General features: G+C 47.1%; 1 protein-coding gene and 1 long non-coding RNA gene across 2 annotated transcripts; one reads left to right on the forward strand and one right to left on the reverse strand.

Annotated features, from left to right (window-relative positions):
* Positions 1–7,846: 7,846 nt before the first annotated feature.
* Positions 7,847–16,944, reverse strand: DLL1 (delta like canonical Notch ligand 1). The gene is made up of 11 exons (XM_014875480.2): positions 16,016–16,944; positions 15,505–15,816; positions 15,175–15,235; positions 14,680–14,937; positions 12,166–12,226; positions 11,554–11,684; positions 11,238–11,407; positions 10,883–11,099; positions 9,135–9,927; positions 8,905–9,019; positions 7,847–8,550 (listed from the first exon to the last, which is right to left on the reverse strand). The coding sequence occupies exons 1-11, from the start codon at positions 16,073–16,075 to the stop codon at positions 8,545–8,547; spliced, it is 2,184 nt and encodes a 727-aa protein (XP_014730966.1). The 5' UTR covers positions 16,076–16,944; the 3' UTR covers positions 7,847–8,544.
* Positions 13,855–15,208, forward strand: LOC148224304 (uncharacterized). The gene is made up of 3 exons (XR_015802320.1): positions 13,855–13,990; positions 14,742–14,839; positions 15,072–15,208. It is a non-coding gene; the product is annotated as an uncharacterized LOC148224304 (long non-coding RNA).
* Positions 16,945–17,526: the final 582 nt, after the last annotated feature.

Consider the following 17,526-nt stretch of genomic DNA (forward strand, 5'->3'; position numbering starts at 1 on the left):
TTACAATGGAGTATTACTGAAAACCTCTGATTCCCCCAACAGAAAACCTATTTAAAAAAAGACAAGTCATTAATCAGTAACAGCTGCTCCCAGCACCTGTTATTTATTCCCGTCATTAACACTTCCTTTAGCATTTCTGACAGAAACGGGTATCTTTTCTAACTGATAGAAAAGTGATCATTGGAACATCCCCAGAACTCGGCGACTATATTTGATCTGCAATGTGCATTTACATCTTCTCACAGCTTTTCTTTTTTCCTTGTGGGCTCGTTCTTTTTTTAAAATGTAGATTCTAAAAGCACTGAATATACCATATCTTTTGTTGAATATTTGTGCAGCCTTTAATTTTTGGTGTGGCCTGGTTAGCTGAGGTATGTACAAGTGCCAAAGGTTTCCCAACCAACGTGCCCCCCCCCCCAGTGCCTAATTCTCATCGAGGTAAATGGAAATGCAGAGAGAATAAAACCCAGGGTTTCAGTGCTACAAGTGTCGCAACGTTTCTGTGTCAGTTTTGTCTTCTGTCAGAGCCTCCCTGCTCAGATCAAGCATAGCCAGGGTACCCCACAGAGCTACAGAGGAGCTTCCTCACCTGCCTTTCCCCACCCTGACACTGTCTGGAGGAGCAGGACTCCCCAGGCAAAACCATGTCCTGCCTTACCTCTTCCTGCAACAACCCTTCCCAATGCAGGAGGCATCTAAACCTGGTGAATCAGGAGAAAACAGAAAATCAAACAGCAACAAGCATAATTTAGAGGCACTTTCCTTTATGCCCATTACCTGTAGACTTCCAGCAGCAAAGCAAGTTTGGCACAGCTGCTTTCCACAATCATCCAAAACCCTCCTGTGCATGTGCAGAAGCCCTAAAAGGCAAGCCTGGTTTAAAAACCTTAGGGTAAACAGTAGTTTATAGTATAAAATAACATATAAAAGACGCATGTGACATTTGGGGACATGGTTTAGTGGTGGATTTGGCAGTGCTGGGTTAACACTTGGACTTGATATTAAGGATCTTTTCCAACTGAAATGACTCTACGATTCTCAATTTTTATGCATAGTTAAACACAGCACCAGTGAAGAAATGTAAGCATACATGTAATACTGCTGCTATTTGTCATCATTTTTCTTTTTCTAGGTCTACCTTTTTGCTTAATAAATATCTGTGAAATCTGTTTCATGCTTATTCACAGTTAAAACATTGAGATTTGTAGTGGTTTCCTACCACCTTTAGATAATGCTTTTCCTCTGAAAGCTACTGTTTTCATTTAAGACTGTTGAAGTTGTGACAACATTTCTGTTAGTCTTGGGGTTTATAATGTTGTTTTAGTAAAAAGTATGCATGGGGTTGGATTTAAGAGAACATTGTTTCTTTAATACACATAGATAAAGAAAGCAGTGTATTGTATTTATCAAAAGGAAATGTCAGCAGAACTTTATAGTCTGGTAATTAGATAACGCAGATAAGTCTGCTGAGTTTGTGTGCTCACAACTGCCATTCCAGATAACACTTCCTGAAGTCAATTAGAAGAACTTACACAACATCATACATTTTTCACAGTTCCTTTCTTTAAAATGATACAGAAAGAAAGAAAGAAAATTAATATACAGGCTATGACAAGCAGGATATGTAGTTGTTCCACGTAAGTTTTTGCTCTGAACAATCCTGCTCGCTTTGAGTGAGAGTAACGGGCACCCGACTTTTCCAAAGACGCCCACAGTCACAGGAGCAGCAGCTGTGCCAAACCATCACCACTGCAGGGCAATGCAGAATTCCATGGGCCCTTTGATTCACACTAAGGTAAAACCAGACTGAAGTGAGAGGCTTACATTTTTCAGACAGGTGGCCTTGGTAAACACCCCCATTTATGCATGCATGGAAAACCTTGTAAAGGAAAATCTCTCAGTGCCTTAAAAAGGAAGGCACACAACTATTAGCCAAATTGTCTTGGTTGCAGAACTTGGATAATGTGGAAGGCCTGATTCTTCTCCATACAATTTTTATTTTAAATGTAGCTGAGTGTCGTGGTTTGACATAGCTTGGGTTTTAGTTAAGGTATTTTCACTCCACGGCTAGTGTAAACTTTCTGAATTATTTAGACTAATGGTAAAGAATTATGGTAAAGTTCATACCTCATAACACTTTTTGCCTCATATAATTAGTTGTTCTTGAGAATACCAGTTTTTCCTTATCCAGGCTACCATTAAAACTATTTTCTGATATCTGGCCAAAAATGCAGTTTGCTTATACTAAGTACAACCCTCCTCAGGACACTGAAGTGCTTCTTAGGGCCAGAAAATGGGATAAGGGGGAGAACTTATCTTTAAAAATGCTCACATTCTAAAGCAAAATCAAAACTAAAATATACAACTTTTTAATGAGACAAAATTCCCAGATCAGTTCTATTTTTGGGGGGAAAAAAAAGAAAAAGGAAGTTTCCAGATAATTTGTTGTTTGCTGGGAAACACTTGTCATTTTGCTATCTTGCTTCGCAAAGAAAATGAAACTCATAAGAGGTTTTCAAGAGGGCATTTCAGTTTACCACTGCTGAAAAACAGTTTTCCCACTGAAAATCTCCTTTGTAAAAGCACTGACTTGTAAGTGTTGTAAAAGACAGTTTTCTGGTAAGTAAAAATTCTTATTAAAAATGACCATCAGCTGCGTCCAGCGTTAATGTCTTGGCAATGGTGGGAGCAGAAATGGCTCTGCAGCACATCCTTGCTGCAATAAGGACTGGTCAGATTTGTCTATCTCCTGTGTTCTTTCCCACAGAAAAGTGCTGTCCTAACAAAGTTCCAGTTTCATGTTACGAAAAGGAACACAGGTCAGCCCAGTTCTGATCTTTTTCTCCTGCTCAGCCTCCAGCAGCCTGGGAAATTACCATGTGAGTGCTGTCAGCACTCAAACCTTCTCTGAACAGCCATGTATTTTTTTGAATGATACTTGCTTCTTTCCAGCTTCACAGCCATGTTCTGGAGAACACAATGATGTTTAATCAACAAGCTTGCCTTTCCTGGCACACTTCAGATAAATATAAAAGGGAAGGGTAGGTATCTGCACTGATGTACATGACATTACTTTTTTCAATATAGCTTCATCCACACTGGCCGTTCAGATAGTATTGTTTTATACCATTAAAAAAAATGCCCTGTTCGTATGTAACACATGCATAAGTCAGGCTTTAAAGTAAGTAATGCCAGTTTATATAGTTGCCCTAGTAGGTGAAATGGATCTTGCACTGACGCTCAGAGTTGCTCTCACAGCTGACACACACCATTCCTCATCTGTGCCAAGGAGTAAGGCATTCCTGAGCATGTCACTAATACTCTGGATACACCTGTCCTGGAAAACTAAGCAGCTTCTGGTCTCTAAAATGTAATCATTTAGAGTTGCATTGCTATGGTGCAAGGTTTTACCCCCACAGTTATCAGAGTCCCAGGCTGTTCCTTGTCACAAAACAGGAACCATTCCTCACAGGCAGGTTGGATGTAAGCAGTTGATTTGGTGGAGGAAGGCAGTTTAACACTATGGGTGCAGACTGATCCATACTGACTGGCTACAGGGCCAGAGAGCAGCCCCAGCAGTGTTGAATTTATTGGTGCAGGAGGTGAGGCTGCAGCAGCAGGAGGAAAGACATAACATGTTTCTTCCTAAGAAAAAAGCCAACCTGTCACAAGGATGCTGTGACCTCCAGCCCCACCTCCCATATCGCCCTGTCCCACTGATAAGGCAGCAAGCCCCCACATGGCAGTGGGTCTGTCATCCACCTCTGCTTCACTGAGAGCAGCAGGATCAGCTCTCCTGTTGTCACTACAGTAGGGTCTAGATTTCATCTGAAAATCTGCCTCACAGTACGTGTTGGGTCTTTTCTGGCCAGGCTCTTGATTTCTTTGATTTGCATGGCAGGTAACACAAGACACAGGCAGAAAGCCAGGTCTTAACAGCCAGGGGAAAAGTGTACCTCCCAAGGATGGAAGGGAACAGAGAAGCTCCTCATTTTTCTGACACAGGTAGATGTCAGGTGTCAGAAGAGACTGCTTCTCGGATTGGGATTTGGCCTAGGAACAGTTCTCAGGTAATTTTATTTGGAGTACATGACTTTGAATGTTAGGCTGTCACAATAGGGAAGTTTCCCAGGGTCTGTCAGTAAAAAAATCCCATCTGTATAATTTCTGCAGCTTTCCTCCTTGACCCTCATAGTTCCGAGCTGAGTTTAATCTGTATCTCTACCTGCAAAGTTGTTTTGCTGTAAGAGAACCTACCACAGCAGAGATGACTACAGACCTTGATTGCAGATGCTTATCTGCAAGAAGAGGCTGATGTCACTGTGGACATCATGTCAACACTGTGGTGGGTGACATCCTTTCTGGGCCTTGGACACACAGCTATATCACATTCCCCCTGCACACACTGTGCACACACATACCACCACTGCTGCCTCCCTCCCCCTTCCAGTTTGTCCTGCTCACTGCCAGTGCAGGGTTTGCATATCCTCTCTGAGATGATGGATGTTTCAATTGTGAGAGGGGTCTCTATTCCTTGCAGGCATTGAAAGTGCTTTGCAAAAATAGCTCACCCCTCACAGACAGGCAGTCTGATGTGCAGAAATAGGAAATAGCCTTACTTTCCTCGAAGGGTGTTTTAACATTCTCCACCACCACGGTATCCTCTCACAAGCAAGTGACCTTCTCCCTATTAGAACAACCAGGAGGCCCCCATTTTCCTAAGGTCCTGGAAAGATTAAGTGACACAGGTCCAAGGTTGCACAGGAAGTCTGGAGGGAGTTCTGGAAATAGAAGGGGGCCCTCCGGAGTCCCTCTGCAGTGTCTTGACCACAAGACCATCCTTCCTCTCCCAAGGTTACACATCAGGTCTGTGCTGGAGCCAGGAATAGCACCCAAGTTTCCTGACACACAAACTGTCCTGCACTGTGTACAAAGTAAGCATCAATATAAATTTAAACCAATTTATAAAGTTGTGTCTTGCAGTGAAACCTAAGACTGCTGTCTGAACCTAAAGATTCTATGTATTGAAAGATGTGACACTCTTAAGAAATCTCTGTCCACCACCAGGGCAGCTAATACCTTCCAGCAGCTAATCTCTCCTGCTTCTTCAGTGCTTCTAATTTCTTGACATGTCCTGTCTGTGCCAACAGTGCAAATGCCACGTGCCACAGAGACACAGGTTGGCAGAAGTGTGGGCTGAGGGGTGCCCTCTCTGTTCACTCTGTTGAGAACTGGCCTCAAACAAGGAGGCCAAGTCCTCCCTGGCTGCTGCAGGACAGAGAGAAGGAGACATTGCAGGTTGAGGTATGCACATGAATTAACAGTGCTACAGTGACAGCCTGAGGAGGGACCCCAGCTCCCCTGGCTCTAGGGGGATGAGTGCCAGGGCACAGACCTGGCTAGCCCAGCCACAGGCTTTCATACCCACCACCCTGAGAGCCACACGCTGCATCAGAGCATGCAGCTTCCCTGGGCAGAGACAGAGATGTGCTGTGTCAGGAGGGGCACGGTGCCATGTGTCCCTGAAGTGTGCTGGAGCCTTTCCATTAATTTAATGGGCTTTGGATTGGGCCCTGAATTCTCAGCTATCCCAGCTAAATGGGCTCCCCAGGCAGGCTCTCCTCTCGTTCTAGAATGGGGAGGCCTTTCAGAGACCCTGCTGACCGGGAGGTTCCCACCATTCTTTGGCAGCAGAGCTTCCATCCTGGAGTGAGCCCAGCCCCGTCACTGCCCCTTGGCCACAGTGTGCACCACCTACACACGTGGCTCCATACCTGCATCTGCCACCCTCTCTCTCAATAAAGACATGCTCCACTTCCACCTCATCCATTTTTTAACCCCAGTAAGGCCCGAGTACCACGGGTGAGGAGAACAGGACCCATGCTCCATACTGCATACCTCAACCTGCTCTGGTCACTGAGAGCCACTGTGTACACATGTACTCAGGGCTGGGGAAACTGGTAATCCTGTGGAAGAAATAAATCCTGTGTGTGACTGTAGCCTTAACCCTGTTCAAGACAGAAACAGAAGAAGCCATTGGGTTGATCTGTGTAGCCATCATTTCAGGAGGTGTTTCAGAAGGACAGAACCATGCCCTTCCCTTTGCCTACATGTTCTGTCACTCACCAAACTCAACACTGCTGATAATTGGCACACTTGGGCAAACTTATGTTTCCAAAGCTGTTTTATTTTTAAGCAAAAATAGGAAGATGCCAATGCTGTGCATTTTCACAAGAGCAAGGAGTTGTGTGCTTTTCCAGACCTTTACCTGACAATAAATTAAAGTAGATCTTGCTGTAGCACCAAAGACCTGATGTTACAGAGGTAGTCAACCACTGATGGCCTTCCTTTTGTTACTGCTATTTCTACAGAAGCATGGTTAAGAAGGCCTAGCCAAGACTATGGCACTGACTGCGAAGTGCAGTGCATCATAAGACACAAGCCTGCTCCTTAAAGCTTGGGAAGAAGAGGAAATACAGAGAAATAAAGTGCTGAAAACAAATGAGCAATAAAGATAGCAACAACACCTTCCAAGGCTTACTTTTCTGTCCAATCTGTGAGATTCTGTTGCACTGAGCACCTGCTGCCATATACACAATCATGCCTCATTTAATATCTGATGCATTGACTGATTATTGGCAGGTTGTTGTTGAAACTGCTGTTCAGACTGTCACTGACAGCCTGGTTTTTCAATACCTCACATCACTCTCCTTATGAAAACTTACCTTAAAAGGACACTTTGGGAGAGATGAAGACAATAAACATGTCAGGGCACTTTGTGAGAAGTGAGCCTGTATGCCTTGTCTAAGGTTTTGCTAAGCAAAAAGCTAAGCTTATGAACAGACAAACCTCTGCAGTCAGTGTGAGTTTTCCACTGACCTCACACCAAAGTGGAGTTCCAGTGGTTCATGTACTTATGCACACTAAAATAAGGGGAATACATAAAGATCACCAGCTGCAATAATTGCTTGATTATATCTGCTATCCCACTCTTTGTGTTTAGGATATCATCCCCCTCCCCTGAAGTGAAAGATTTTCACCACCTTTGCAAAGCTGCAGAAGGTGACCCACAATGATTGGGGTTTGGCTTTAATGGAGTAAAAATTAGATTATTCCCTAGATTTTCCTTATTTTCCTGAAGTGGGAGGACCCTTCACCTGTTTCTGAAGGGTCTCTGATGATTAACATGCAGCACAACATGAAGGTGAGCTTGCTAGAGCAAACTAAACTGGGGAAATTGCCTGAGCATTCCGAGTCAAGGCAAGGAATGGGATCACACTGTCCCACTATGAAGGCAGCAGCTGTTACTTCACTAGGTGTTGTGGTCAGGGGAGTTATGGCCACCAGTCAGTTCATTATTACCATTTCCTGGAGAGGGAAGTCTATGGGAGTGCATCAAGGACCTGAGCTAGGGGCCCTCCCTCACTGGTGTGTCCCAAACTCCCCTGGACTCCAGGCAAGTGTTTGAGCTTGCAAAAAATGAGGACTTGAGTCATGACAAGCCCCATGCCTGGATTGCAGTGGAATGCACTCAGCTCTTGCTCTTCCTCAGGAAGTGACTCCATATGTGTTTATATAAACACACAGCCCAACATGACTGCACAGATATTAGTCAAGGTTTTGCCATTTGCTTTCGGGGTAAGACTGAGCACAACCATGGGGTCAACAGGTCAGACTGTTAGGAGGGGAAAGATGGAGGGTTTACACACAACAAGTTGTTCCCCAGTCTTTGTTATAAGTCTCAGTCCTACTCAATGTCCCCGTGACTCCACAGAGGCCTGTCAGATACCTGGTTGCAAAGTTCAGTCAGTTCATCATCAGTTATGGAATAAACATAGCACTCTGGTTATCATTAATAATATTTATTTTGGAAAAATACTTTAAAAATGAATTTCTTCATTAACAAAACAGTAAAAAAAATCAAATAACATTTGCACAATATTCCATAAATACATTTATATACAAAAAAATATAGTCACATAGACCCGAAGTGCCTTTGTACATATTTACCAAAAAATTTAAATTATAAAAAAATGAACATCACAAAATACTCAAGTTTTACAATTATCATGAAAATATTTTTACAGATTCAAAAAAATAACACACTTTTTCTCACCTAGTAAAAACACATTTTAGTATCAAAAAAGACAATAAAGGCAGTGTTTGTGTCTCTAATTCAAGAAAAGACTGGCTCATAATAATCCAAAATATACACTTCAGGCAGTGCATGCTTCTTATGTAGTAATTAAGTCCATTCATTTAAATATATATAGAAAAGCAACTGACCATAGTGCAATGATAAAATTCATAAAAGGCAGTGCAACAGTAATCCTTGAACACAGACCCTTGCCTGGTGTCCATCTTGTTTCTTTATTTTGCAGTCACTTTGCTAACTTCAGTAGAGAACCAGCTCAAGCCTGAATTTAGTTTCTCAGCAGCAGTCAGTGAAGGAATCTATCTCCCATTCCTCTTTCAGCAGCATTCATTGGGGCACGTCTCCTCTGAAATTGTTCTGAACAACCACCTTGCCATGTCACCTCTGGTTTACACCTGGAAAGAGAAAACACAAGCAGAGATCAGGAGAGGTTAATGCAACATATGAAGAAGGCTGTAAGGCTGCACAGGCTCAGGACCCTGCATGAAGCACACCAAGGGGTGGGTCAGCACACCTCAGTCACACTACCATTGTACCCTGTTCTACAAAACTTGTCAAACCCACAACATCCACAGCAGCAAGTCACTGAGCTTGTCTTTACAACATTCACAGCATCACAAACTCAAGCTGGCTGGATTTCAACAGATACAAACCACTGTGGCATTATGGAAAAGAGTTTATCTGCTCTGGCATGTATTGGATGGGAGCTGCACACCAAGACTTTCCTCTGCTCTTCCAACCCTACTAACCTCAGTTGCTATGATGCACTCGTCTTTCTCTTCTGATATGACATACACCGACTGGTACTTTGTGTCCTTTGAAGTGGAATATACTGAATCTGGTCGCTTTCTTTCAGAAGTATCACTATTGAAGGCAAAAAGAGAAAGAACAAGTCAGATGGCTGTTGCTTAATGCTACCTATGAGATATACACTCCCCCTTCAAAGCCAAGCTGCCCTCTGCACTCAGATGTGAGATACCTCTTTAGCTGTACTGCACTTTTCTCCTCTGCCTCTGAATCATACGTTTCACACTTGGCTTCACATTTGCTGTGCTCCTCCTTAACTGAGTCCTCATTCTTGAGTTCATGCACCAAATTGTAATCCACTGATGGGTATCTGACTTTATAGCCATTTTTATCAGAGTTATCGCTGTGAAAGTCTACTTTCTTATTTGTGTTTTTAATCTGAGTGGCACCAATGACACTTATGGAAATGTCCTTCTCGCGCTGGCAGTTTGCCAGGTTATTCATAGTCTCAGTCTCACTCCTGCAGGCATCAGGCTGGTGGTGCCTCTTCTGCACTCTGAGCCTGACGCAGACAACCACAGCAGCACACCCCAGCAGCAGCATGAGGACCAGAATAATCCCAGCGCAGACGGCGATCCAGGGGAACTGGGAGTTCTGGCCTTCTGTGTACTTTTCAGTGAAGTCAACGATGATGGGTCCCTGAGGTGGCTCGGGGAGCAGGAACTGGCAGTTGAGCCCGCCGTAGCCCCGGGCACACTCACAGACATAGCGGTTGTTTCTTTCGTGGCAGGTGGCCCCATTGTGGCAAGGGTTGTGTTCGCATCTGCTCACCGGGGTGCTGCAGTTCTTCCCGTTGTATCCTGGGGGGCAGGTGCAGGAATAGTCATTGATGCCATCCTGGCAGGTCCCTCCGTTGACACAGGGGAAGGAGGCGCAGTCGTCCACGTTGTCATCACAGTGTCTCCCAGTGAAGCCAGCCTGGCACTGGCAGATATAGGAGTTCCCCAGATCGACACACTGGGCTCCTGCAAGACAAGAAGGGGAACGAGCTGAGTGGTGGGCAGCCAGACACAACAGCCCCCCACTCACTGCTCTTGGGGCAACTGGCACAGCCAGCAGCTGAGGAAAGCTTTCTTTTTGAGAGGTTAGCTCAACCTTTGCCAAGTCTGAGCCAACATAGAAAGCACATTTTTTAAAGAAAGATTTTTGTTAGGCAGATTTATTTTTCATTCTCAGTCCTATTCCTTTTTTAACATTTCACTCAGCTCAAAGAAGAACACTAGTCCAGGTCAGGTTAATACCACATCTCATGTTACAGAGTTTGAGTGGCAATGAACGACGAGGACTACAGTAAAGAAAGTCTTCACTGGTTTAATCAAATCAGGAAGATTACTGTTACCAGATTACAAGTAATATCCACAGACCTCTAAGACTCTTTGCAAAGGATTTGAAAGTATAATCTTCCAGATTTTCATGCATGAAGCTTCAGACCAAGTTACTCAGCTACAGCCACCCCATCAGAAAATGCAATCTGCAGCAATGGCCCAAGCCATGCCATTGCTTTCTTAGTACAGATCCTCCACCAAGTCAACTATTGATATGACAAGGACTTTTTTACAAGAGGATGTAGTGATAGGGCAAGGCAGAATGGCTTTAAACTGAAAGAGACCAGGTTTAGATAAGATACTATGAAAAAATTCTTTACTGTGAGGGAACAAGTTGCCCAGAGAAGTGGTGGATGTTCCATCCCTGGCAGTGTTCAAGGCTAGGCTGGAAGGGGCTTTGAGCAGCCTGGTCTAGTGAAAGGTGTCCTTGCCCATGGCAGGGGCTTGGAACTAGATGACCTTTAAGGTCCCTTCCAACCCAGACCATTATATGATTCTATGATTGATCAGGGTGCCTTGTTACGAACGCCGCCCAGAAGCCAAAGTAAGTGTATGGTCTCCTTCCAGAAGACCACCATAGCGTGTTTGGCCTTACCATTAGCACAAGGGCTGGAACTGCAGTAATCAATTTTCTTTTCACAGTTGAACCCAGAATAACCCAGTGGGCAGCGGCAGCTGTAGCCCCCGTCAGGGTTGTCGGTGCAGCGGCCACCATTGAAGCATGGCCCGTCAGCACAAGTCATCGCACTCAGCTCACAGTTCTTCCCATAGAAGCCTGGGGGGCAGGTGCAGGAATAGCTGTTCTCGAGATCCTGGGGGGAAGACATGAGAAACGATCAAAACATTTGTCTGAACTTGCTCTGAAATCCAAAAAGGGATTTTGAAAATTAGTAAAACTGATATTAACTCCTCCCTTGGAGTTTCAGATGACACAAATAACTCGAACTTACAGTGCAGCTTCCACCATTCTTGCAAGGGTTGGCATCACATTCATTGATTTCAATCTCACAGTTGGAGCCTGTATACCCAGGTCGGCACGAACAAGTGTAGCTCCCCTGACCAGTATTGGTGCATGTGGCACCATTCTTGCAGGGCTTGTGGTGGGTGCAGTAGTTCAGGTCTGTAAAAGACATATTTTATTTTTTTTAATGAGAGCAGCCAAAATGCTTGCTACTTTGCAAGGCTAGCAGAGGGTGGGTGAGCTGAAAACAGTTGCCTGCTTTCTGCATTTTAAAACAGATGTGCAGGCAAGGACTGAGAACTCACCCTGGTTGCAGAAAAGGCCACCCCAGCCTTCCTGGCAGTTGCACTGCCATGGCTGCTGACAGGTACCATGAAGGCAGCCTGGGTATCGGATGCACTCATCACAATATCGCCCCTGCCAGCCCACTCTGCATCTGAAAAAAAAAAAGGTGACAAGAAAGTCTCATCAGATTTAGACTTCTCACAGTTGGAAACCCTATCACAAACTCTGCAAGCACATTGATGCCAAGGATCAAATTATCTAAAAGCCCTCAGTGATCCTTCATGTGAGAAAGTCACCAAGTCTAACCGTAACATCAGCTTTCATAAGTCCTAGTTATTTCTTCCCCTTCCTTAGATAGACCCATGGCTCTAGATAGTTAATTTGTTTACTCTAATAACAAGGAGCCAAACCTTAAACACAGCACTGTAAACCCATTAGGTTAATATTAATGGCACTGATGTTTGACTTATGGAATAATACTTTGATGTGGCATCAACTGGATATCTCAAATTTCCATCTAATATGAAGAAAGGCCTTTAAACCATTCCTTCAAATGTCCAATGGCTTATTTAACACCACAGCACCAACACTGAAAGACAAAGAAGGAAGCAGGAAGGGAGGGGAAAACTTACTTGCATTCCCCAGGCTTGTCGCAAAAGCCGTGTTGCTCGTCACATCCAGGCAAACAAATCGCTGTAAACAAACCAAGCAGGGAAAGACATCAGCACTGGTGCCAAAACAACTCTCTTTTACAAGTCTGAGAGCACCTTGCGGGTAGGGAGTGAGTCCCTTTTACTAGGCTGGGGCAGTTAAGCGCAGCTGAATTAATCTCTGGAGTCTGCAGGAGTATTGATCTTGCCCCGTAACTGGGCACTTTACTTATCACCAGGGATGAGCATTCTTCTTAATACAGTTGCACACAGACAAAAGAGGGCTCACAATTGCTCCCTTCCCCACAGCCCCTCACCCCCCTTCCCTTCCCAGTGAGGGTCAGAAGTCCTTTTTTCCAATTCTATGCACACAGCTCCACCTCTTAATATCCCCCGAAAGTGTGTGTGCAGATAAGAGTGGACAGCTGGTGTGCAGGGTGCCAGTGCAAGACAGCTGCTCTATTGTCTATTCTCTCCCAGCAGCTGCCCCACTGCAACAATACCCCGGCCCCGGAGCCAATGGGGCCGGCGGCCGGCGACCGGGCAGCCTATCCCTGCCCACAGCTAATCTATGGCACGCGCGTGATTTCGCTGCAAAAAAACTTTTTTTTTTTTTTCTTATTCAAATAAATAAGTCTAAAGTTCTTCCTCCCTCCTTCCCCCCTCCGCCCTGCTCCGAAAAGGGGCGGGCGGGTGGGTGCAGCCCTGGTAAAAGAGGTAAGCGGGCCAGCGGGAGGGAGGATGAGAGAAGGGAAAAAAGGGACTTCTGCTCATTACTTCGCCTGGTTATGGAACTCATTAAGCAGGCACTGCAAAGTTTTAATTCAACAAAGCCAGCCGGAGACAATGGCATGCGAGGGGAAGGAGGGGGGAAGAAAAAGAAAGAAAGAATCAGTGCTGATAATCAGATCGCCTCCAAGTTGGAAAGAATGGAGCTGGGGGCAAGGCAACGGGAAGCAATCTGCAACTGGCAGCTCCACTCACTAACGGCAAAACATTCTTTTTGCATGCACACATAAACACATCTCCCCTGCCTAGTAGGTTTGTGTCAGTGTTATAAGCTGTTTTTTTTTCTGAGAGGGAAAACACAGCAAAGAACGTACGTAATGAGTCAAGAAAGATGGACAGCCTTCTGCTTCGCTGTGGGAATAGCAGAGATGTACAGGCATTCAAAAGTGCTGACAGCCCCAAAAGAGCTCATTATCAAAATGCTTCCTTTCTCCCCACCCCTTGACACAACTGGGCTAGGCACTTTTGATCATAGGAAAGGTTATAGCTCTTATTTAAAACACTATCAAAGAAAATGTGAGCCCCTTTGCCTGCTTGTTGCTTATTGTGCAACATCGTACCATGAACTGCTAAAAGCATCCAAGCAATCACTAAGAGTGTGAATAATCAATCAGGAATGGTTTGATAGCAGCTCAGCTGAGACCACAGTATAGGTGGGTTTAAAGAGAAACAAAAACACAACAAGAAGAAAGCTGAGAGGCTGCTTTACAGCCTGGAACTGTTTTCTTCCTGCCTGCCTGGCCCTTTGATGACTGCAGAGGAGCACTGGCCCAGTACGTCATCTGCCAGCATATTTGAGATCCGTGTATACACACAAACAGAGAATGCCATCACACGCTGCAGCGGGGGCTCTGTGTGCACGTTTGGGTGTACACCACTACGGATCTACAAAGGGCGGAATCTCGTACAACCGGAAAGTATCTGACATCCTGGACTATCCTGTCTGTGATCTGCTCACTGTCCCAGCTTTTCCTGCTGTATCAACACACCACATGCCTCAAAAACTTCAAGCTCTGGGGTATGTTTCATGTCTCTCACTACTTTATTAATATCAATTATCGTGGCAATGGCACAGAAGAGAGCTGGGGAAGAAGCTGAATGTTCTTGTGACCCCATGTGCAACAATTTCTGTTAGTGGCAGCATATGAGTACCGCAAATGAGAAATGCACAGTCTAGAAGCCATAGAGAATGTCTCGGACTTCCTGATATTTTTCTTAATACAAGGTCTTAGAGGATCAGACCATAGCAAGCCTATCCATAAGCCTGTCACATGGATGTTGCCAAAGCCTAGCTCCCTCCCCTGAAGCTAAGTACTCTGTAGGTGATGATATGAAAGTTGTGTGGTTGGAGGGTGGATAGGTGTAAAAAGTAATCTTGATATATTTTAATAAATCCTAAAACAACTGCTGAACATTTTGCTACCAGATTAAATGGTCTAAAGCAAATGAGCAAGAGTGTAGTGTTGGCACTGACATTTTGTTGGCTCGAGAAGGGGCTGTCTGCATTAACTTTCTGTGGCAACACCAAAGATCTCCCATCCCTCACATTGGTAAGGCTTGGGCACAGAACCAGACATCCACCTACCACTGCTTGGTTCTCCCTCCCCATGGGGCCTGATGTCAGAGAAGCACCCCTCCACCAACCCCAAGAGCTCAAGAGACACTGCTGCAAGGGGCACCCAAGGAGACAAGGAGGTGGATACTCACGCTCAGTGCAGTACTGGCCTTTCCAGCCCGGGTTGCAGACTTTCTCGCCACGCTCTCCACAGGTGAAGTGACCAAAGGCATCGTCCCGGGGGCGGCAGAAGACGGAGCAGCCTTCTCCATAGTAGTGCTCGTCGCACACAAAGCGATAGGAGTACTTGAGGTCAGTGCGGCCGCTGCTGTGCAGGTCCTGGGACCACTCTTCACCCACTGCCAGGTGTCTCTGGGTAGCCAGGCGGCTGATGAGCCGCTCAGGGTTTTCTGTGGGAAAGTGGAGAGGAGAGTGGTTAGAGAGCCCAAAGCAGACAGGGCACAGGGGGATGTCTGGTGGGAGGGGAACTACAGAGGCAGGATGACATGGCTGCATGCCAACAGGTTGGCCTCTCTTGCCACAGGTCTACTATAGAGGAGAATGTGCTACACTCTGCAGAGAAAGGGGCCAAATAGGGCTGCAGGGCTGGGATTATTGTGGAGAAAAGTGTGTTTCAGGACACTTACCAGTGGTGAGGTCATCAGGTGAGTCCGTATGCAGAGCCTCAATGATGAGCGAGAAGGTGCCCTGTGGAAAGAAGGAACAGAGACAACCCACCAAGGGAGCATGAGAGCAGGTAGGCTCAAGGAGCAGTGCCACCAGTCCCCAGGAATTATCAGTCGTTGTCCCCCTCCCATCTTGATACTTCAAGGGGATTGGTGGCCTCTTGGAATGGCACGGCACGGCACGGCACGGGACGGGACGGGACGGGACGGGACGGGACGGGACGGGACGGGACGGGATGGGATGGGATGGGATGGGTGTGTGCCGCCCCCTCCAGCATCGCCCCCACTTACAGGCCAGGTGAAGCCGAAGGGAAAGCGGATGGGATTGCTGAAGGCGGGGTCGGCACCGCCCGCGCCGTCGGGCACGCTGAAGGAGTTGGCGCCCAGGACGGGGGTGATGGCGCTGCCGTAGGTGCAGGGCGGCTCGGGGGACACGCTGGCCTGGTAGTGCTTGAGGCAGACGCGGAAGAAGGTCTTGCAGTCGCACTGCTGGAGCCCGCCGGCGCCGGGGCCGCCCCCGCGGCAGCAGTTGCGGTTGCTGAGCAGCCCCTTCTTATTGACAAACTCCTGCAGCTTCAGCTCGAAGACCCCGGAGGAACCGACCTGCGGGGCGGGGACAGCGCCCGTCAGCCACCGAGCAGCCCGCTCCCCAGCCCGACCCTGGCCCCGGCGGCACTGGCAGCCCCTCCCTGCTCCTCAGGGCTGCAACAGGCAGCGACAGTGCCAGGCATCTCCCGCGGGACCCCCCGGTGCAGGGACCCCCCGGTGCAGGGATTCCTGTCCCCACCCCGCGGGCACTTACCTGGCAGCGGCTCAGCAGCACCGAGAGGACGGCGAGCGTCAGCAGGAACCGACCTCCCATTTTGGAGGTGCAGCTCTGGTGCCCTCGCTTTCCTCCCCCTTATCTTCTCGTCAGAGGGAAAAGGGGAAAGTGTCTCTCGGGGTTAAGGGAAAAAACACAGCGGCCAGAGCCGCTCGTCCCAGCAGAGCTGGAAGAGTTAGTGTCACGGTCTCCTTCTTTCAGGAGTGTCTCTGACTTTTTTTCCCTTTTGTCGATACCTCTAGATGTAGCCTGTCGGCAACTGTCAGGTCTTTCGGATGGCAAAAGAAAAAGAGAGGAAAAAAGGACGGGAAAAAAAAATTAAGATTTATCTGTTAAACTCTTTTTCTTTCGCAATCCACGATGCTCCTCCTTTTCTCCAGGAAAAAAAAAATAAAAATAATAAAATAAAAGCAACTTAATTCCCAACAGAGGCAGAGAAAAGGCTTCCCAAGGAAGATTAAAAATTGGCGATCTGGAAATCCCTGCAGAGGCAGCGGCGGAGGCAGCGGCGATAATTCCCGGGGCGGTGCGATTCGGGAGCGGCTCTGCTCGGCTGCGCTCGCCCTGCGCACGTCGGGGCTGGCGGGTGTCAAACAGCAGCGGTGGCGGGCAGGTCACGTCGGAGCCTTGATCCCCTTTTTTCTTTTTTTTTTTTCTCTTTTCCTTTTTTTTTTTTTTTTTTTTTTTTAAGGAAGCGAAGCTCTCTTTCCTTGTTGTGGGTTTACTTTTGTTTTTAGAGGAATCCCAGCCAACAAAAATAAGCTCGTGTCTCAACAGCAGCGAACAGAGCGTGTCCGGGTGTGCTCCTACGGGGGAGGGGGTGCCTGCTCTGCTCTGCTCCGCTCCGCTCCGTGCCGCGGCTCGGCTCGGCTCGGCGGCTCTCTCCGAGGGTGAAGCGCTAAGGATCTGCCTCTCCTTGGGCGCCTGCCGCCCTTATATCCCGCCGGCCGACTGCATGCCTAATGAGATGCAAATGAGCAGCCCCCCAATCTGGCTAGAGCTGTCACAAAGGAGCCACTTTTCCAAACCCTCCTCTCAATGGATCGCCAAATGGTCAGTGAGCTGTAAAATGTGCAACCCTCCTCCCCCTCCCCTTCCCGCTCACAAAACGTGTTCATTTACATTCCTGCAAATTTGGTAACCGCAAGAATCCCCCTTCTGCTCCAGGGAGAGGGTAACACCCCCTCTGCACCGGGGAGAGGCAGTGCAACACGCTCCGGCCAGAGAGCAGCCCCGGGGACGGCGGGTTGTAATTGCCTCTTGGAACGTGCAGAGCAGCCGCCGTGACCCCAAAAAGTGACTCGGTGATCGTGGCTACTCCAAAGGGGCATCTCCGGCGTTAAAGGGACGAGGGAGATGGGAGCCAGCGAGCCACGACGAGGGGAGTCCCATCCCATGAAATTCATACTGCATTTACCCTGGCATAAGCGGGGTAACTGGGGAGGGGGGACAACGAACGTGGACGAAGTGACCCGGGGCTCGCTCTTCCC

Source organism: Sturnus vulgaris, chromosome 3 (genome assembly GCF_052056855.1).
Source record: "Sturnus vulgaris isolate bStuVul1 chromosome 3, bStuVul1.hap1, whole genome shotgun sequence".
Classification (NCBI taxonomy): Eukaryota; Metazoa; Chordata; class Aves; order Passeriformes; family Sturnidae; genus Sturnus; species Sturnus vulgaris.

Bases quoted from the DNA above. Each gene is read 5' to 3' on its own strand.
- DLL1 (XM_014875480.2), bottom strand. From the start codon at position 16,075: ATGGGAGGTCGGTTCCTGCTGACGCTCGCCGTCCTCTCGGTGCTGCTG. The intron at 15,817-16,015 runs GTAAGTGCCCGC...CCCGCCCCGCAG, and splicing joins TGCTGCTGAGCCGCTGCCAG to GTCGGTTCCTCCGGGGTCTT. The intron at 12,227-14,679 runs GTGAGTATCCAC...GTTTGTTTACAG, and splicing joins AGGCCAGTACTGCACTGAGC to CGATTTGTTTGCCTGGATGT.